The sequence below is a fragment of the Ranitomeya imitator genome, chromosome 3 (genome assembly GCF_032444005.1).
Source record: "Ranitomeya imitator isolate aRanImi1 chromosome 3, aRanImi1.pri, whole genome shotgun sequence".
NCBI lineage: Eukaryota > Metazoa > Chordata > Amphibia > Anura > Dendrobatidae > Ranitomeya > Ranitomeya imitator.
In genome coordinates, this window is record NC_091284.1 from 470,358,710 (window position 1) to 470,381,489 (window position 22,780).

Below are 22,780 nucleotides of genomic sequence, written 5' to 3' on the forward strand. Positions count from 1 at the left end.
TGCGCTTAGTTACCCGATGTTTACCCTGGTTACCAGTGAAGACATCGCTGGATCGGTGTCACACACGCTGATCCAGCGATGTCTCCAGGGAGTCCAGCGACGAAATAAAGTTCTGGACTTTCCTCAGCGACCAACGATCTCCCAGCAGGGGCCTGATCGTTGGTCGCTGTCACACATAACGATTTCATTAACGATATCATTGCTACGTCACAAATAGCAACGATATCGTTAACAATATCGTTATGTGTGAAGGTACCTTAACCCTAACTTTAGCCCCAACCCAAACTGTAGCCCTAACCCTAATGGGAAAATGGAAATAAATACATTTTTTTTATTTTCCCCTAACTAAGGGGGTGATGAAGGGGGGTTTGATTTACTTTTATAGCGGGTTTTTTAGCGGATTTTTATGATTGGCAGCCGTCACACACTGAAAGACGCTTTTTATTGCAAAAAATATTTTTTTGCGTTACCACATTTTGAGAGCTATAATTTTTCCATATTTGAGTCCACAGTCATGCGAGGTCTTGTTTTTTGTGGGACGAGTTGACGCTTTTATTGGTAATATTTTCGGGCACGTGACATTTTTTGAACGCTTTTTATTCTGATTTTTGTGAGGCAGAATAACCAAAAACCAGCTATTCATGAATTTCTTTTGGGGGGGCGTTTATACCGTTCCGCGTTTGGTAAAATTGATAAAGCAGTTTTATTCTTCGGTTCAGTACGATTACAGTGATACCTCATTTATATATTTTTTTTATGTTTTGGCGCTTTTATACGATAAAAACTGTTTTATAGAAAAATAATTATTTTTGCATCGCTTTATTCTGAGGACTATAACTTTTTTATTTTTTCGCTGATGATGCTGTATGGCGGCTCGTTTTTTTGTGGGACAAGATGTCGTTTTCAGCGGTACCATGGTTATTTATATCTGTCTTTTTGATCGCGTGTTATTCCACTTTTTGTTCGGCGGTATGATAATAAAGCGTTGTTTTTTGCCTCTTTTTTTTTTTTTTTTTCTTACAGTGTTTACTGAACGGTTAACTAGTGGGACAGTTTTATAGGTTGGGTCGTTACGTACGCGGCGATACTAAATGTGTACTTTTATTGTTTTTTTTATTTAGATAAAGAAATGTATTTATGGGAATATTTTTTTTTTCTTTAGGAATTTTTTTTTTTTTTACACGTGGAAATTTTTTTAAAATCTTTTTTACTTTGTCCCGGGGGGGACATCACAGATCGCTGATCTGACCGTTTGCACAGCACTCTGTCAGATCAACGATCTGACTTACAGCGCTGCAGGCTTACCAAGCGCCTGCTCTGAGCAGGCACTTGGTAAGTCACCTCCCTCCCTGCGGGACCCGGATGCCGCAGCCATCTTGGATCCGGGCCTGCAAGGAGGAGGAGGTAAGAGACACTCGCAGCAGCGCGATCACATCGCGTTGCTGCGGGGGTCTCAGGGAAGCCCGCAGGGAGCCCCCTCCCTGCACGATGCTTCCCTATACCGCCGGCACACCGCGATCATCTTTGATAGCGGTGTGCCGGGGGTTAATGTGCCGGGAGCGGCCCGTGACCGTTCCTGGCACATAGTGCCGGATGTCAGCTGTGATAGGCAACTGACACCCGGCACAATCGGCCGCGCTCCCCCCATGAGCGCGGCCGATCGCTATGACGTACTATCCCGTCGAGGGTCAGATAGGCCCAGGTCACCTCGACGGGATAGTACGTCAAAGGTCAGGAAGGGGTTAAGCTCATCTGAAAAGGTTAGAGTGCATTTTAGGATCTTCCTTAAATTTCTTCCAAAAGCCAAATATTCCTAACTTTTTATGAGCAGTGTAAGGATAGGTTCACATATTGCATTTTTTTTTTTTTTGCTGCATTTTTTCATGCAAATGTTGTGTTTTTTTTCTTGACTGATTTGGAAAACTGCTGTGTTTTTGCAAACTGCAGCATGTCACTTCTTTCAGCATTTGTTTAATTTTCTTTGCAGTGTTTTTTTCATCTATAGACAGCAAAAAAAAAAAAAAAATATATATATATCTCACATGTAAAGCGCCATGGCTCACATGTAAAGCGCCATGGAATAAATGGCGCTATAATAATAAATAATAATATATATATATATATATATATATATATATACATTCCTTACTTTTGTGCACATTTTTTTTTTCGTGTAATCATGATGTAACCTCTGGGGGTGGTTTACATGTTAACCCCTTCCCGACCTGTGACACAGCGTATGCGTCATGAAAGTCGGTGCCTATCCGACCTGTGACGCATATGCTGTGTCACAGAATGATCGTGTCCCTGCAGGCCAGGTGAAAGGGTTAACTCCAATTTCACCCGACCTACAGGAACAGGGGGAGTGGTACTTCAACCCGGGGGGTGGCTTCGCCCCCCCCCCCATGGCTACGATCGCTCTGATTGGCTGTTTCAATTTAAACAGCCAATCAGAACAATCGTAATATTCCAGCAATGAAAATTGATGAAATATTACAATCCAGCCATGGCCGATGCTGCAATAGCATCGGCCATAGCTGGAGACCCCGATCTGCCCCCCCACACACTGACAGCGGCGTTCTGATGCCTCTGTCAGCCTTGACCCCTCCGTTCTGTCCCCGCTGTCCGATCCCACCCCCCCTATACTTACCCAGCCCTGGGGTTCCTCCCTATGTCCGTCCGGCTTCCAGGATGGGCCCGCCATCTTGCAAAATGGCGGGTGCATGCGCAGTGCGCCCGCCGAATCGGCCGGCAGATTCATTCATTCATTTTGATCACTGTGATACATCCTATCACAGCGATCGAAATAAAAAAAAATAGTAAATAGCCCCCCCGTTATCACCCCTGTAGGTAGGGAACATCATAAAATAATTATATTTATTTTTATTTTTCCACTAGGGTTAGGGTTAGGGCTAGGGTTAGGGATAGTACTAGGGTTAGGGTTGCATTTAGGGTTAGAATTAGGGTTAAGGTTGCAGTTGGGGTTAGGGTTAGAACTAGGGTTGGGGTTAGAACTAGGGTTGGGGTTAGAACTAGGGTTGGGGTTAGAACTAGGGTTGGGTTTAGAACTAGGGTTGGGGTTAGAACTATGGTTGGGGCTAGAACTATGGTTGGGGCTAGAACTATGGTTGGGGCTAGAACTATGGTTGGGGCTAGAACTATGGTTGGGGCTAGAACTAGGGTTGGGGCTAGAACTATGGTTGGGGCTAGAACTATGGTTGGGGCTAGAACTATGGTTGGGGCGAGAACTATGGCTGGGGCGAGAACTATGGCTGGGGCGAGAACTATGGCTGGGGCGAGAACTATGGCTGGGGCGAGAACTATGGCTGGGGCGAGAACTATGGCTGGGGCGAGAACTATGGCTGGGGCGAGAACTATGGCTGGGGCGAGAACTATGGCTGGGGCGAGAACTATGGCTGGGGCGAGAACTATGGCTGGGGCGAGAACTATGGCTGGGGCGAGAACTATGGCTGGGGCGAGAACTATGTTTAGAACTAGGGTATGTGCACACAGTGCGGATTTGGCTGCGGATTCGCAGCAGTTTTCCGTGCGGTGTACAGTACCATGTAAACCTATGGAAAAGCAAATCTGCTGTGCTCATGGTGCGGAAAATACCGTGCAGAAACGCTGAGTTGTATTTTCCGCAGCATGTCAATTCTTTTTGCGGATTCCGCAGTGTTTTTCACCTGCGCCTCAATAGGAATCTGCAGGTGTAAAACCACATGTGAAATCCGTACAAAAAACGCAGGAAATCCACGGTAAATCCGCAGGTAAAACGTAGTGCTTTTTACCTGCGGATTTTTCAAAAACGGTGCTGAAAAATCCGCACACGAATCCGCAACATGGGCACATAGCCTTAGGGTTGGAATTAGAGTTATGGTTTGGATTAGGGTTGGGGTTGGAATTAGTGATAAGATTAGGGTTAGCGGTGTGTTGGGGTTAGGTTTAGGCTAGGGGTGTGTTGGGGTTAAGGTACCGTCACATTAAGCGACGCTGCAGCGATATAGACAACGATGCCGATCGCTGCAGCGTCGCTGTTTAGTCGGTGTGGTCACTGGAGAGCTGTCACACAGACAGCTCTCCAGCGACCAACGATGCCAAAGTCCCCGGGCCGCGCTTAGTAACCCTATGTTTACCCTGGTTACCATTGTAAATGTAAAAAAAAAAAAAACACTACATACTTACATTCCGGTGTCTGTCGCGTCCCCCGGCGTCACCTTCCCTGCACTGTGTAAGCGCCGCCCGTAAAGCAGAGCGGTGACGTCACCGCTGTGCTCTGCTTTACGGCCGGCCGGCGCTGACACAGTGCAGAGAAGCTGACGCCGGGGGACACGACAGACACCGGAATGTAAGTATGTAGTGTTTTTTTTTTTTTTTTTTTTTTTTTTTACATTTACAATGGTAACCAGGGTAAATATCGGGTTACTAAGCGCGGCCCTGCGCCGATTCAGCGATGTCAACGGGTGATCCAGCGAAGAAATAAAGTTCTGGCCTTCTAGCTCCGACCAGCGATGTCACAGCAGGATCCTGATCGCTGCTGTGTGTCAAACACAACGATATCGCTATCCAGGACGCTGCAACGTCACGGATCGCTATCGTTATCGTTCTAAAGTTGCTCAGTGTGAAGGTACCTTTAGTGTTTGAGTTAGAATTGAGGGGTTTCCACTGTTTAGGCACATCAGGGAGTCCCAAACGCGACATGGCGCCACCATTGATTCCAGCCAATTTCGCGTTCAAAAACTCAAATGGTGCTCCCTCCCTTCTGAGCTCTGCCGTGCGCCCAAACAGTGGTTTACCCCCACATATGGGGCATCAGCGTACTCGGGTCAAATTGGACAACTATTGGGGTCCAATTTCTCCTGTTACCCTTGTGAAAATAAAAAAATTGCTTGCTAAAACATCATTTTCAGAAAAGAAAAATTATTTTTTTATTTTCACGGCTCTGCGTTGTAAACTTCTGTGAAGCACGTGGGGGTTCAAAGTGCTCACCACATATCAAGATAAGTTCCTTGGGGGGTCTAGTTTCCAAAATGGGGTCACTTGTGGGGGGTTTCTTCTGTTTAGGCACATCAGGAGCTCTGCAAACGTAACGTGACGCCTGCAGACCATTCCATCAAAGTCTGCATTTTAAAACGTCACTACTTCCTTTCCGAGCCCCGACGAGCACACAAACTGGTTTACCCCCACATATGGGGTATCGGCGTACTCAGGACAAACTGGACAACAACTTTTGGGGTCCAATTTCTCCTGTTACCCTTGTGAAAATAAAAAAATTGCGGGCTAAACAAATAATTTTTGAGGAAAGAAAACTGATTTTTTTTATTTTTACGGCTCTGCGTTATAAACTTCTGTGAAGCACTTGGGGGTTCAAAGTGCTCACCGCACATCTATTTAGTTCATTGGGAGATCTAGTTTCCAAAATGGGGTCACTTGTGGGGGAGCTCCAATGTTTAGGCACACAGGGGCTCTCCAAACACGACATGGTGTCTGCTAACAATTGGAGCTAATTATTCATTCAAAAAGTCAGATGGCGCGCCTTCCCTTCCGAGCCCTGCCGTGCGCCCAAACAGTGGTTTACCCCCACATATGTGGTATCGGTGTACTCAGGAGAAATTGGCCAGCAAATTTTACAATCCATTTTATCCTGTAGCCCATGTGAAAATGAAAAAAATTGAGGCTAAAATTTTTTTTGTGAAAAAGTACTTTTTCATTTTTACGGATCAATTTGTGAAGCACCTGGGGGTTCTAAGTGCTCACTATGCAGCTAGATAAGTTCCTTAGGGGGTCTGGTTTCCAAAATGGGGTCACTTGTGGGGGAGCTCCAATCTTTAGGCACACAGGGGCTCTCCAAACGCGATATGGTATCCGCTAAAGATTGGAGCCAATTTTTCATTCAAAAAGTCAAATGGCGCTCCTTCCCTTCCGAGCCCTGTTGTGCGCCCAAACAGTGGTTCCCCCCCACATATGGGGTATCGGCGTACTCGGGACAAATTTGACAACAACTTTCAGGGTCCACTTTGTCCTTTTACCCTTGGGAAAATAAAAAAAGTTATTGCTAAAAGATCATTTTTGTGACTAAAAAGTTAAATGTTCATTTTTTCCTTCCATGTTGCTTCTGCTGCCGTGAATCACCTGAAGGGTTAATAGTTGACCAGCAACATTTCATTTTCCCAGCAACATTTCTAAATTAATTTTTTTTTTTGGGACCACTTAACATTTGAAGTTACTTTAAAGGGGTCTATATGTTAGAAGATACCCCAAAGTGACAGCATTCTAAAAACTGCACCCCTCAATTTGCTCAATACCACATTCAAGAAGCAGTTTCTTCACAGAAATTAAAAAAAAAAAAAAAAATTAACATTTCACTTTTTTCACAAAAATTGATTTCAGATCCAATTTTTTTTTTTCCACAAGGGTAACAGGATAAAATGGACCCTAAAATTTGTTGTGAACTCATTTTACAAACTACACTCCCCAATTACTTCATCTATGGTGCAGTGATCATATTGACACCACTTGTGCCTCAGAATTTTATACCACTGAGCGGTGAAGAAAGAATAAATTACGTTTTTACCACTAAAATATTGTTTTAGCCCCAAGTTTTTAATTTTTCTAAAGGCTAAAAGGAATTATTTCATTTACAACAAACTGAGGTCCATTTTTTCCTGAGTGCCAATAACCTACATGTAATTGGGAAATATTTTTCAGGCACAGTGCAAAGCTCAGAAGGGAAGGAGCGCCAGATTTCACTGTTATGTTTGCAGGTGCCATTACCCACTGGGAGAGCCCATGAGGTGCCAGAACAGGAGAGCTCTCTGTAAGAGACCCCATTTTACAAACTACACCTCTCAATGAATTCATCTAGGGGTGCAGTGATCATATTGACACCACAGATGTGTCACAGAATTTTATACCATTGGGCAGTGAAGAAAAAATAACTACATTTTTACCACAATTTTTTTTTAGCCCCAGATTTTACATTTTCACACAAGTGGATACAATTGCCACCAAAATTTGTCCCACATTTGCTACTGAACGTGGCAATACCCGATATGTGGCTGTACAGTACTTTAGCCATATGGAGAGATTTGAGAGGAACAGAGCGCTATTTGCCTCCTGGAGCGCAGATTTTCCTAGGACAGTTAGGCTACGTTCACATTTGCATTGTGCGCCGCTGCGTCGGTGACGCAATGCACAACGCAAATAAAAACGCACGCAAAAACGCTGCGTTTTGCGACGCATGCGTCGTTTTTTGCCAAAATTTGGACGCAAGAAAAATGCAACTTGTTGCGTTTTCTTGGTCCGACGCTTGCGGCAAAAAAGACGCATGTGTCGCACAACACAACAAACAAAAACGCATGCGTCCCCCATGTTAAATATAGGGGCGCATGACGCATGCGTCGCCGCTGCGTCACCCGACGCAAACTAGCATAACGCTAATGTGAACGTAGCCTTAGCGGACTCCATATACAGAGTTCCTAATTGCTAGAAGAGCAGAATCCCTCAAGTGACCCCATTTTGGAAACTATAGCCCTTGGGGAATTTATCTACAGGTGTAGTGGCGATTTTGGCTCCATGGGTGTTTTCCAGAAACAGGCAGCAATGATTGTTGCCAAGTGAAAATTGCAAACTGCCTTTGTAGTGACCAGTACATTGCAGTCGCCAGTACATTATTCTCAGGCCGTTCTTCTTGAGGCATGCACCCGTAAGTTAGGTGGGCTCTCATCACTTCTGAAATGCCAAATGTGGACGCAATATGTGGTTTAGGTGCAGTTTGGGGCCTAGAAGGGAGAAGGGCATTTGGATTTGAGAGCGCAGAATTTGCAGAATTTCTTTTGGCGGGTAGGAGCCATTTAGCTTTTCCAGAGCCTTTGCGCTACCAGTAACATGGAGGCCCCTTTCCATTAACAGATGACAGACCTGTGGGGGTTTGCTTTTTTTCTATGGATTGTGTTGAAGCTTTTATTGGGAGCATTTTACATAACATTTTGGATCAGTTATCTGGCGCTCTACACTGACCAATTACTTTGGGGTTTCCATCTAAATCTCCAAGTGAGATGACAGATGAAACCCCCCGATGGATCCATTCACTATAATGAGGCAGCAGAGTTACTCTTGACTCCGTCTAGCCCTTGTTCACCTGCTTGGTGGTTTGGTCTGAGGAGTATCGCTCTTCTTGGTACGCCGTCCACCTTCTTGGTTCATGTGGATGACTTGTCCCGCAGTATCCACACATTCTCCTCGGCATCGTGCAGGCGTACTTATCTGGCCTGTTGAGGGCAGAGCAAAGTACTGCAGTGCGCAGGCGCTGTGGAAGGTCAGAGGCCCTACGCACTGCAGTACTTTGCTCTGCTCTCAACAGGGCAAAGAAGTTCGCCCGTGCAGGATCTCGATGCCGAGGAGACTGTGTGGATGCAGGGACGCGTCATCCACGCGAACTAAGAAGGAGGATGGCATCATAAGATGGGAGCCGCCGGAACAAGAAGAGCGACACCCCCCAGACCGGGCCGCCCCACAGGTGAGTATAATAAGTTAGTTTTCTTCTCTTACAGGTCAGATTGGGGGCTTATCTACAGGATTATAGAATGCTGTAGATAAGCCCCTGATGGCGGTGGCCGTAACTCGTATCCGCTAAACCTGCTGACACGTTTCCTTTAAAATAAGACATTTTTGGGGTCCTGGCAATTGGCACCCCCTCAGCTCAGCTGTGGCACTTGTGTTCATTCTTCTCTAATGCTTATATTGGCTTGCAGGCTGATTCATACTTGCCTGTATCATTTATTTTTTGTTTTGCAAGATATTGCAGTTTCATAATGTTGGCGAGTAAGAACGAACCAGCCTGCAAGTGGATATAAATATTGGGGAGCCTGCGCCATACACATATATGCAGCAGCCTCTTCAAACAATATTCGGACCCCCACCGATCTAATAATCCATCAATTTTAGAGGCTGGATAACCCCTTTTAACATTGTGTATAAAATGAACATTTCTTATTCAAATAGGTTGGCATGTACCTCAATGGCAGGGCAAGCCCATCTCTGCTCAGTATCTCCTCAGCACTTTCCCCTTGGCTTCTTGCTGTTCTGAAACAGCGCTAAAATCTGACATCCTCTGTGCACCCTTAAGCTGCTGCATTGTCCATGCATTGGGCAATGGCAATCACTGACTTCTGCCTGGAAAAGCGAGCATGCTCCAAATGGTCAGATTATTTTGTCTCCGTGTGAAACTTTCCACCATAATTCAGCTGTAATTCCCATGTTGTAAACGGTGTCTGCATTCTGCTGATGGTTTTGGCACTGCAGCAGTGATCTTGGGTTCCCCATGGCTGCTTCCCCTTATTACCTGAATTGCTCCTGCTTATAACAGCAGTCATTTGTTTTCTAGAGATTTATTAGGGAAATGTTGGTAATGCAACTCCATAATACACAAGACTAGGTTCACCTTTTCGGTCAACACTGCAAAAATTCTATTTATTTTTCTTGGTAATAGTCTCTGAGCCACAGTATTCTTACAGTAAAAGAGGAACGTGGGTTACGTTTATATTTATTTGTCAGGCTTTGCGAACTTCTCAGCAGCTGTATAGCAACTTCAACAAATTTTGTAACTAAAAATCCATTACACTTTTTTATTTATTTATTTTTGCAAGGATCTGCATAAGTTTTTACAAACCCATTCAAAGAAATAGAACAGCTGTAAAAAGTTCTGCAATACATATAAACTCTGTGAACATTCCCTTGTGGAGGCCCTTAATATGATATTATATTTTGTAGTCATCCAATGTCCCTCCATATTTCGTTACTTATTCACTCGGTGTATGTGGATAAAATATATTTACAAGGCATTAGATGTGATAAGATGGAAATGACCCTGCCCTGTACTTTAAACTTTGACCATTTTTGGCACAGGGAACGTATTCTTTAGAATTTACCTTTGGTTGAACCTTGATTGCACCTGGCGGGATGCCACTTGTATCTAGGTGGATCGTAATCACATGTTTAGCGCTATTGTTGTGGCTGCACCCCAGCTGACATCAATTTCAATGGTAAAGGAAAGGAATAGACTAATCTAGTATATGGTAAATCATGTCCAGTAATGAAAGATCTAGTATATGCTAAATGTCTTTTAAAGAAAGATCTAGTGTTTGTTAAAAAGGTTTTCCGCAACTAGGACAACCCCTTCTCGGTCTGAATGTTTGCTAATTAAAATAACTTACACTCGCCACCCGTGTTGGTGCCGTTCCAGTGGTGTTCGCACTTGTGTTCCCCATTTTCTAGTGCGGTTCTTATGACATGCGAGCTCTATGCCCAATCCGCACTGGCGTCACTGGCCCCGCCTTCGGGTGTATTGAACTTCAAAAGAAAGCTAGGGCGGCCACTGCTCTCTCACGTCCTCTTGATGTTTGATTTATGTGAAGCCAGCACTGATTGGGCTCCAGGCTCACCTTTCATAACAACCGCACCCGGGAAGGCAAGTGCCGAGTCTGCTGGAACATCGCGGGCACGGGAGGTGAGTATGGGTATTTTTTTTTTTTATCATCACCACACAATCAGATCGAGAAGGGGTTGTCCTAGAAGTGGTCAATCCCTTTAAATTATTCCAATAAAGAAGGATCTGTAATCTGCTAAATAATGTCCAATAAAGTAGGATCTAGTATGTGGTAAATAATGTCAGAGAAAGAAGGATCTGTGGGCTAAATGTCCAATAAGAAGCATATACAACCTTAATTTATAAAGTTGTGATGCTGTATAAAATGTAAAGAACGCAACGATTTGGAAATCTTAGAGCCATATTTTATTCACAGTAGAACTCTGATCAGAAGTTGAAAGTTAGAAATTGTTTACTTTTAATTAAAAAAAAAATAAATAACTCATTTAAAAATTGATGGCAGTAACACATCTTAAAAAAAAAAAAAAAAAAAAAAAAAAGTTGGTTCATGGTTAACAAAAGGCTGTAAAAGTGGTACTGATGAAAAACTGCTGGAGGGTCAGTTTTCAGCAAAGTCATATGACCATAAAAAGAGCATGTTGAAGAGGCAGAGTCTTTCAGAAGCAAGATGGTCAGAACTTCACCAATCTGTGGAACTGCACCTAAAAATTATGGAACAATTTCAGAAAAAATGTTCTTCGATGTAAAATTACAAAAACTTTGGGCCTGATTCTTCAAAGCTTTCATGACCGAATTCTGGCGTAAAAATATTGAAAATTCGTAAATTTTTTTAGATGCGACTCAAGAGTTCAAATTTGCGAGTTTTATCATTTCCATGCCAGTTTCTCCCAGCTCCGACACAATAGACACCACAGCTTGTCTAAATCATGACTAACTATGGCACTGCATACTCCAGAAATTTCACTTCAGTACCTAAGTGGAGTGCGATTTCTGGCATATATATGCAGGTGCATGCCGCTAATCAAATGCTCCTGATTCATGAAAGAAGCGTACACCTCTTCATGAATCGGGAGCATCTGACTCCAGAAGCCCCCTCGTTAAAGGGAACCTGCCTGATCCCCCATGCCCTCCAATCCAGCAGCATCCAGCTATTTGTGATTAACCTGCTTTAAAAAAGCATTTATAGCCTCCACTTTTTTATGATAATGAGGGCTAGTCGATAGTGTTAGTTGCCACAGACTAGTCGGCCCTATTTCCATGTTATCACGCCATGTGGGCGTGATAACATAACTTGCATGAGTCTGCCTCATCTCTTGTCATGCTAATCTACGCACAAGTGACTCTCATTCCGGCAGCGTCACTGCGTTTCTGAAGCCATGTGTATGCTTCCTGGCGTCAGAGGCGTACTGCCCATGACTAGATGCCATCTTTTGGACTTACACAGTGCTTCTCTAAGGCCAGGAAGCGTACACCCGACTTCAGAGACGAAGTGACACTGCTGGAAGGAGCAGCGCACACGCGCTAGATTTGCATGAGCGGGGATGACGCTACCCTTGAAAATTATGTTATCATGTCCACAGGGGCGTGATAACATGGAAAGAGGACTGACTAGTCTGGGGACACCAAAGCCTTAACTAGACAAAGCCCTCATTAGTATAGGGAAAGCTGAGGTTTTAAATGCTTTTTTTTTTTTAAACCATTTATTTAACTGAATGATGTTATACAGGGCTGGTTAGGCATGGAGTTTAATCATACATAGCTAAATGCTGCGGGATTGGCGGGCATGGGGATCTGGCAGGTTAGGCCCCTTTCACACATCAGTTTTTTTGCCATCAGCCGCAATCCGTCGAATTTTGAAGAAAAAAAAACCGGATCCGGTGACTGATGCCGTCGGATCCATTTTTGTCTCATAGACTTGTGTTAGCAACAGATTGCGACAGATGGCCTCACGTTTCATCCTGCGGCTCGAGACAAAGTAACGTTTTTTTGTGTCCGTCGAAAAAGCGGACAGCGACGGATCCGGCGCAGTCCGTCGTTTGCTAGAATGGAAGCATATGGCGCCGGATTTTTTTTTTTTTTTTAATTGAGCATGCTCCAATCCAATCAGCCAGTTCTACTAGTCGGATACGTCCAAAGAACGGATCCGTCGCATCAGTTTTTCACAATCTGTGACTGATCCATCGATCCGTCGAGCCAACGGATTGTGACTGACGGCAAAAAACTGATGTGTAAAAGGGGCCTTACCTTTCAGGCTGCCGTGAACAAAACCGGTCTTGATTAATCAGAATCTTAGAATATCCCATCATCTACTATACATAAAATCAGAATGTTCAGAGATTCTGGAGAAATCCATTGTACAAGGGACACAGTTCACCGTGCAATCCACAAATGCAAGTTATAGCTCTGTCATGCATAGAAGAAGCCATATATCAATACCACCCAAAAACGCCAACATCTTCTCTGGGCCAAAGCTAATTGAAAATTGACTGAGGCGAAAATGGAAAAGGCGAAAATGGAAAACTGTTCTTTGGTCAAATGAGTCAAAATGTGAAACCACGAAAGTTGTCTTGTGGACTCGAGACCAGAGGAAACTTCCAGCTTATCGGAGTACAATTGAAAAGCCTGTATCTCTGATGTATGGGGTTGCATTAGTGTCTGTGGCATGGGCAGCTTGCACATCGTTACAGACACTCTAAATGCTGAGCATTATATAGAGGGTTTAGACCAATATTTTTTTTCATTCAGACAGTGTCTGCTTCAGGGAAGGCTTTTCCATATTCCATCAAGAAAGAAAAATCCATCCAAGACGACCCAGGACTGTTGAGTAGGTCGAATGGGACAACATTCCTCTCCAAAAATACCATCATTTGGTCTCCTCACTCGTTTACAGACTTGCAAATAGAAGAGGGGAAGATATACAATGGTAGACATGGTCCCGTCCCAACTTTTTTGAGATCTCTTGCTGCCATCAATTTCTAAATTAGACATTTTTCCATTTAATTTGAAAAACAAACTAACGTTCACCTTCTGATCGGTGTTCTATGTTTTTTTGTGTGTTTTATGGCAAATTTTTTGTTGGGTTGGATTCACACTGCATTTTGACACATGTTTGTTGGTCCCGAGGAGGTTATGTCTGAACGCCCCGCAAAACGGGATTTGTGTGCATGTGCCTAAGGGGCCATAAGCTATAATGGTGCTGACAGTGGATATCTGCTCAGTCATGCATAATTTTCAGGTGTGTATGTTTATTGGTGATGAACACGAGGTGCAGTCTACTACAGCTGAGTGTCCACCTCAAATAGTCGTATACTCGCAAAAATGATGCACAACCGAACGCACGTTCTTTCTGTTGGCACCATTACAGTGTATGGCTGCATCGTTACACTTCCCCCGAATCCGGTTTTGCAGGGGGCTCGGACGTAAGCCCCGACGGGACCAATGAACAGGTGCCAAAACGTATTGTGAAAACATACGCCAAAAATTCTGTCTTAAAAGGGTTGTTCAGGGGTAAGACATTGACAGGAGCTCTTTTGGATGGTTCATCAATATTTGATCGGTGAGTGTCTGACACCTGGCACCTCCACCAACAGCTGTCATCGGGTCTCATGGCTGGCGGATGTACTCAATTCATTGAGCTGCAGGAATACAATTCTGCACACTGCAGCAGCCATTGTCAGGCCCTGCTCCTCGGCTCCACTTATTTTCAGTGGAACCTGAGTTACAGGGTACTACATACATAGTATATGGACTTCCACTGGCCACTGGACCTAATAATTGCACGTCTGATATTGATGGTCATCAATAATCTCAGTCCTGGAAACCCATTTAATACACTGTTAACAGAAGTAAGATGTTAGCGTCTTCTATACACCTAATACAGTTGCACTCTTATCTATTAATGTGTGCAGTTAGTATTATACATTTGTATTAGAATCCCTATATTGGATTTGTCCAGTGATTGCTTTTTCTATATCCCCAGGAAAGGCTGAAGTGTAGTCAGAAGTAACACTTGAACATACAAAAAATAAGGAAATGTACTTTAGTCCACTTTTCTCTCCATCATTCACTTCTGGTTTATTAACTTTTTGCAGACAGTTTCCCTGTGGGATTAACCATGGGCATCTCTTTCAGGCATTTGCACAGTTTGATGCTGAAGGCGATGAGGTGGTTGACTTGGAGAGCATGCTAGAAGCCATCAAGTCCTCCAGTGGTGCCAATCTACAAGGGGAATTGAGTCATGTTATCCGACAGCTGCAAGCCTGTTCTCTCACGCCCGGTAATATTGATTCTTTATGTTTACACTCTACGACAAGTGCAGAAACATAAAAAAAATAAAAAAATAAATATACTCTGACGATTTTGCAAGATTTCCCACCTTGAAAGAATGGAGAGGTCTGTAATTTTTATCGTTTGTACATTTTAACTGTGAGAGACAGAATCTTTAAAAAAAAATCAATTTAATCACATTGTATTATTTTTACATAATTTGCATTTTATTTGCATGAAATAAGTATTTGATACAATTGAAAAACAGAACTTAATATTTGTCACAGCAATCTTTGTTTGCAATTACAGAGGTCTGACGTTTCCTGTAGTTCTCGACCAATTTCAGGTCTGGAGACTTGTTAGGCCACTCCAGGAGCTTGAAATGCTTCTTACAGAACCACTTTTTAAGTTGCCCTGGTTTCAGGGCATTGTCATGTGGCCCAGCCACAACCCATCTTCAATGGCCTCACTGAGGGAAGGAGGTTGTTGGCCAAAATCTCGCAATACATGACCCCATCTATCCTCCATTCAAAATGGTGCAGTTGGTATTTTACTTTTCTTATATAGCACCATCTTATTTCCACAGCGCTTTACATACATTATCATCGCTGTCCCCAATGAGGCTCACAATCTAAATTCCCTATTAGTATGTCTTTGGAGTGTGGGAGGAAACCCACGACAGGGGAGAACATGCAAACACCTTGCAGATGTCCATAGTGGGATTTGAACCCAGAACCCCTGCACTGCAAGGCTGCAGTGCTAACCACTGAGCCATCGTCCTGTCCTGTTGACCACCCCAGCCTTGTGCAGGTCTACAATTTTGTTCCTGGTGGTCTTGGTCTTCCCAGGGTGGAGAGGTTGAAGTGTGATTGAGTGTGTGGACAGGTGTCTTTTATACAGGTAACGAGTGCAAACAGGTGCAATTAATACAGGTAATGAGTGCAGAGTAGGAGTTTTTCTTTAAGAAGCCCTAACAGGTCTGTGAGTGCCAGAATTCTTGCTGGTTGGTAGGTGATCAAATACTTATTTCATGCAATAAAATGCAATTTAATTATTAAAAAATCATACAAAGTGATTTTCTGTCTTTTTATTTTTAGATTCTGTCTCGTATCGTCAGTGTATCAAATACTTATTTTCACCACTATACATATGTTTATTTTTAAGTATAATTTATGATATTAATTTATTTTGCTTGTATGATATAAAATATATGTACAGTGGCATGTAAAAGTTTGGGCACCCCAGGTAAAAAATATTAATGTGAACAGTTAAGCAAGTTGAAGATGATATAATCTCTAAAATGTCTAACGTTAAAGACAAATATATTATTTTTTTACAATTTAAAAATTACGAAAATGAGAATGGGCTGATGCAAAGGTTTGGGCACCCTTGGGGATTTGTGTGCTCCTATAACTTAGACCAAGGTTTCAGACCTTAATTAGCCTAATATTAGCTTGTTATAGCTTGTTTACGATTATCGTTAGGAAAGGCCAGGTGATGCCAATTTCCTAGCTTTATAAAAACCCACCCTCCTCTAACCTTTTGCGAAAAAAACAGCAGCCATGGGTTCTTCTATGCAGCTGCCTATCACTCTGAAAATAGTGGAGGCCCACAAAGCAGGAGAAGGCTACAAAGAAGATGGCAAAGCATTGTCAAGTTGCCCCTTCCTCAGTTTAAAATGTAATTAAGAAATGGCAGTTAACAGGAACAACAGAGGTCAAGATAAGATCTGGAAGACCAAGCAACATTTTAGTGAGAACTGCTTGTAGCATTAAGGTACCGTCACACTAAGCGACGCTGCAGCGATACCGACAACGATCCGGATCGCTGCAGCGTCGCTGTTTGGTCGCTGGAGAGCTGTCACACAGACAGCTCTCCAGCGACCAGCGATCCCGAGGTCCCCGGTAACCAGGGTAAACATCGGGTTAATAAGCGCAGGGCCGCGCTTAGTAACCCGATGTTTACCCTGGCTACCATCCTAAAAGTAAAAAAACAACCGCTACATACTTACCTACCGCTGTCTGTCCTCGGCGCTCTGCTTCTCTGTACTGGCTGTGAGCGACGGGCAGCCGGAAAGCAGAGTGGTGACGTCACCGCTCTGCTTTCCGGCCGCTGTGCTCACAGCCAGACCAGAGAAGCTGAGCGCCGGGGACAGACAGCGGTAGGTAAGTATGTAGCGGTTGTTTTTTTACTTTTAGGATGGTAGCCAGGGTAAACATCGGGTTACTAAGCGCGGCCCTGCGCTTATTAACCCGATGTTTACCCTGGTTACCAGCGAAGACATCGGTGTCACACACGCCGATTCAGCAATGTCTGCGGGGAGTCCAGCGACGAAATAAAATTCTGGACTTTCTTCCCCGACCAGCGACAGCACAGCAAGGGCCTGATCGCTGCTGCCGGTCACACTGGACGATATCGCTAGCGAGGACGCTGCAACGTCACGGATCGCTAGCGATATCGTCTAGTGTGACGGTACCTTTAGTAGAGGCGCAAATCAGAACCTCTGCTTGACTGCAAAAGACCTTCAGAAATATTTAGCAGGCTCTGGAGTTGTGGTACATTGTTCTACTGTTCAGAGATACCTGCACAAATATGGCCTTCACGGAAGAGTCATCAGAAGAAAATTTATCCTGCATCCTCACCATAAAATTCAGTGTCAGAAGTATACAAAAGAACATCTAATCAAGCCTGATGCATTTCGGTAACAAATCTTATGGACCGATGAGGTTAAAATAAAACTTTTTGGCCACAATGATCAAAGATGTGTGGAGAAAAAAGGGCACAGAATTTCAGGAATAGAACATCTTGCCAACCATTAAGCATGGGGGTGGATCAATCATGGTTTGGGGTTGTTTTGCAGCCAATGGAAAGAGGAACATTTCACGGGTAGAGGGAAGAAAGAATTCAATGACATTCATCAAATTAATGATGCAAACATAACGCCATCTGTAAAAACAAAAAAAAAAACCTGAAGTTTGAAAAGAGGATGGCTTCTACAAATGGGTGATGATGCTAAACACACGTCACAATCCACAATAGACTACCTCCAAAAGGCACAAGCTGAATCTTTTACAGTGGCCCTCACAGTCCCCTGATCTGAACATCATTGAAAATCTGTGGTTAGACCTCAAAATAGCAGTGCATTCAAGATGACCCAGGAATCTCACAGAACTGGAAGAATTGATGAAAATCACTCAAACAAGAATTAAAAGACACTTGGCTGACTACAAAAAGCATTACATGCTGTGATACTTGCAAAAGGGGGTGCTACTAGGTACTAACCAAACAGGGTGTCCAAACTTTTACATCAGCCCATTTTCTTATTTTTCACAGTAAAAGATGAAAATATATGTAACCAACTTCTTTCTTTTTGGTGTTGTATATATGCATATATTAGTGTATTTGAGGCAAAAAAATATTTTTACACTTTGCTTTCATAAAAAATGTTTTGCTTCTGCAGGCTACTTAATATCCTCAACATTAAACTTTTAAGGTAATCTGTGGTCATAATCATAAATCATGTGAAAAGAGCCCATAAAAAGGCAGATTACTTACAAACTCCCCATGATACCTCCATAGTTGATGGGAAAGAAAGAAAAACATAAATTTAAAAAAAAAAAAAAATTATTTATATATATATATATATATATATATAATTTGTTTTTCTTTCTTATGTATATCTATGTATATCTATATTATGTGCTGCAAATAATTACTACTGGTGATCATAGCCACTGGGTGTTACATGTATAGCAAGTGTGGTCAACAGATGTTTTTGATCATTGGTAGTAATTCTGTGCAGCACGTTATACAGACGGGATATTTAAAGGGATTGTTGATTTCGGCCGCAATTTGTTCCTAAACAAACAAATAAACATAAAAAAATGGGCTTTACTCATTGTGCCAAGCTCCGAGTCTTTTCCGCTGCTCCTGTTGTCTGCTATTTGACTACTTCACTGACGTCACATTGACAGCAGTGTAATCAATCACTGAGCTTAGCGACTCTGATGGAACGCTGCACTCGGAGCCGCTAATCTCATTGATTGGCTGAAGTGTTGACGTGAGTTCAGCGCTGCAGCCAATAACACACTGAAAGCAGCAGTGGAGAGTGTTGGACCCAAGGAGGGTGAGTGAAATGTAGTTTGTTTCTTAATAACAAACTATGCCCAGGAACCAGAATTTTCCTGAAAGGTGATAATGCCTTTAACTTTGTTAAAGAAAACCTGTCGCCTCAAAGTATCTACCTGCAGGTAATTAGCATTACAGTGCTGCCAGGCCCCCTTAGTAAAAGTGCAGCTACTGGGAGAAAATGTAATTTATTTCCTCCAGCGAGCCTCTGAGATTGTCAAGGAGGCATGCACAGAGCGGTTGCAGTCAGTCATTCACAGCACTGTGAGTGGGGACTGCTGACACGTCCCAGAGCAGTGTTTCATAGCTCAGCACAAAGTTCTGGGCTGAGCTTACGGTAAAGTGAGTGATAACTAGCGGTTCCGTGCTTGCGCCCATGTCTGAAAGCTGTCAGCTTCTGGGAGGTGATAATTCTCCCAATAGCCGCACTTTCAGTAAGGAGACCTAGCAGCATTGGAATGCTATTACTTAACTAATGAGGAATATGACTTTAAGTTTTGAGATGAAGTAGCATTTTTTTTTCTTGGTCTCTATTTTCATTTTTCTAGGCTTTATCGACATATTCACCAAATCAAAAGAGCGTCTCAGTTTACATTCTTCAAAGATTCTGCGCTTTTTGCATCGAAACCGTATTTCCAGTACTGTGATCCCTTATCCCATACTAGAATGCTGCAATAACATATGTACCATGAGGTCTTCTGTACTGAAGGATTACCTTGAAAGACTTCTCAAAAAAGAGAAAGGTGAGTTTTCTATTGTTTCACCATTAAGATTGGTCCCAGTTGATTTTGGCTGTATAATTTTTTTTTTTTTGTGTGCATATAGTTCCCATGTAAAGCGTGTATTTTTACTTTATTATTGACCTTTTACCATCAGCATAATGAAAAAAAATATTTTTTTATACGTGTAATAATACATTATTTGTATTATTGAAGCAAAGTAAGCTTAATTTTCCCTAAATGTTCAGTTAAACATTTCAAAATATACATGACCCTTGTAACCCAGGAGAGCCATATTGACTGTGGGCTAAGATCTATAATTTTCATTGTGTACAGTTGTGCTTCTTAGATTTTTTGTATGGTAGTCCATTATATGGCTAAATCAAATTTTCCCTTACCCAGAGTATTAGAAGTTATTCCGCGTCTGGCCATTTGACTCTCTAAATATTTTAGTGGAGACTTGACCACTTAGATGAGCCCCTCAGCCAGAGAACTGCAGGTGTGAAGAATATGGCAGTAGAGCACCAGTTTCTTCACACTTCTGTGCACTGCCTTGGACGTAGTGGCATGGCCTTTCTAACTATGTCACTTCCCCAGTGGCTGTAGGATGTTTCATCCATGTGAATGAACGTCTACACCCACAGTTGGATAATGGGACTTGTTGTTTTGGTGAACGATCTTTGAGGACTCAAGAAACTTAAGAGTGTTTTTTCCTGTTCCTGAAAATGTACAATTCATGTAATATTTACTTCTTTTCCAGAATCATCTTCTGTTCTGAGTGGCAGTGATGAAACTCTGAAATGTAAAACCATAACTAAGTGTTACAGCAGCATTGAAACCTCATCTAACTCTTCAGATATTGACAAGATGACAAATGGGGAAACGGCCTCTTACTGGCAATCAGACGGTAGTGCCCGATCTCACTGGATACGGTATGTTTTTTTTTTTGTCTTGTATTGAACCTGTCAGTGGGGTCTAGACATCTAAAGTGTCTTTATGGGCTTACAGGACTTAGAAAGTAGAATAAAATTATACCTTGATATCTGCGATTCGATGTCTTATTTCAGAGACATCCATGTTTTTCTTAGAGGTTTTCCCAAGAACAAAGTACATTTTAACTAATACATCTTTGAATAAAAATATGTTCCACAATTGGATGTGTGTAAATAAAATGTTCCTGTGCTGAGATAATCTTATAAATGTGCCCCTGCTGTGTACTGTGAAATGGCTGTGTCTGACCATGAAGGACCATGGTCTCCACAGCTCCTGGGCAGAAGAGGACACGAGAGTATACAGACAGGACATCATGGGATCACATCTGATTCTTTCTGTGAGGTATAATATTGCTTAAAAACAGGCAATGAAATGTTTTACCTCACAAAAAGAATCAGCTGTGATCCCATGATGTCCTGTCTGTATACTCTTTAGCTTCCTCCCCTGCCCAGGACCTGTGATATGATCAGACCATGTTCCTGTACATTCAGACAAGGCCATTACACAGTACACAGCAGGGGCACATAGATTATCTCAGCACAGAAACACCTTTTTAACACATCCAATTGTGGAACTTATTATTATTCAAAGATCCATTAATAAAATGTTGGTTTAAAGCAGGGGTGTCAAACTGCATTCCTCGAGGGCTGCAAACAGGTCATGTTTTCAGGATTTCCTTGTACTGCACAGGTGATAATTTAATCACCAACTCATTATTTGTGTAGGTGATTAAATTATCACCTGTGCAGTACAAGGAAATCCTGAAAACATGACCTGTTTGCAGCCCTCGAGGAATGCAGTTTGACACCCCTGGTTTAAAATTTAAAACTTTTTTTGATGGGAAACCCCATTAAATTTAAATGAACTGTTAAGATCTATGGATGGATACTGATCTGCATGAGAATCTGCCTTCAGAGCTTATTGTAAATGGAAGGGGGCATTACCAGTGTGAAGCAAATAATGGCTGACTTGCATAATCTGGAAATGGGCTATCTCCGTGGTTAGCACTGAAACCTAGCAGTGCTGGGGTCCTGGGTTCAAATCGCAGCAAGAACAACATCTGCAAGGAGTTTGTATGGTCTCTGTGGGTTTCCTTTGAGCACTCCTGCTTTATCCCACACTTCAGTAATGTCTGTAAAGTGCTGTGGAATTAATGACGCTTTAGAAGTGAGTAAAATAAGTAATCGCACACAGCTCTGCAGTGAGATGAGAGCTAAGGCAGTACAGCAGATGTGAACTTTGTCTAACTGCACAAGTTTGCAGCAGCATCTTTTCAAGAGTTGTCAGCTCTTCTGCAGATCTGTGCCTTGTTACAACCAGCACAGTACAGCAGAGATGAACATTGTCTCATTACAGATGCAACAAGCACATTTGCAGTTCTCAAAGAACTGTCAGCTCTGATGTGCTACTCTTCACCATAGTGGCTGCCTGTGCGATGAAAGCTGAAGCATAGTAAGAAGACAACTGCAAATGTTTTTATAATGAGGCAAAGGTCACTTGTGCTGTACTGTTAGTTCTGGTCTCACCTGCAGTTTTTGATTATGAAAGCCGACTGTCAGTTATTACGTGTCTCACTGGTAATGCCCCCTTTCATTTACAATAAGCGCTGGAGGCAGATTCTCATGCAGATCAGTGTCCAGATAGCCTGGGACAGCTCAATTACATATAAAAAAATCATATTTCTCTAATAATCCCTCACGACAGCACACAGGAGGATGTCATCTCATTCTAATAGGGACAGGAAATATGAAAGAGGTCAAATAGCCCATCCCACCTTCTCTTTCTCCAGTGTTTTTCCTGTCCGTATAAGGATGAAGTGGTCATCCTAGGAGTGCTCTGTGCCGGCAGCACACACTACAGGACACGGATAGCTGGACAACGGGAGATAGGTCGGTTCTTACCTTCCCTCTCCTTGCACTGTTCCTGTCCCCTAAGGACTCAGGATGTCATTTCATCGGTCAGTCTGCCAGTCGGGTAAAGTCTGGGGGAAGTCTCCGAGTTGGAGGCCTCTCTGAGTTCTCCAGCCCCATCTCCTTCCCCCTGCACCTGCCAGGTCAAAGAAGATGCGGTCCCGGCGGCCGTAAGTAACGTCAGACGCTGGGTGTCCTTTGAGCGCGTCACTTCCAGGTTTTGCGTTCCACAGTGGAGCGCATTGGAGAAAAGAATGCAGGAGGCAGTCGGACACGTCCTGACGAACCCTTGGTGCCAGTAATGGTGGCAGAGGAGTGCTGGTCCGGTTACCTATATAAAAGAGCCCTGGACAGAGGATCAAGTAAGGCAGGACAAA

General features: G+C 43.0%; 1 protein-coding gene across 1 annotated transcript in view; it reads left to right on the top strand.

The window, feature by feature from the left end:
• The window catches only part of LOC138670277 (zinc finger ZZ-type and EF-hand domain-containing protein 1-like), a 306,056-nt gene that overhangs the window by 15,389 nt on the left and 267,887 nt on the right, over window positions 1-22,780 (top strand). The window contains exons 2-4 of the mRNA XM_069757472.1: window positions 14,519-14,663; window positions 19,330-19,524; window positions 20,261-20,432. Coding sequence (XP_069613573.1) covers window positions 14,519-14,663; window positions 19,330-19,524; window positions 20,261-20,432 — 512 coding nt within the window. The remainder of the gene's footprint in view (window positions 1-14,518; window positions 14,664-19,329; window positions 19,525-20,260; window positions 20,433-22,780) is intronic.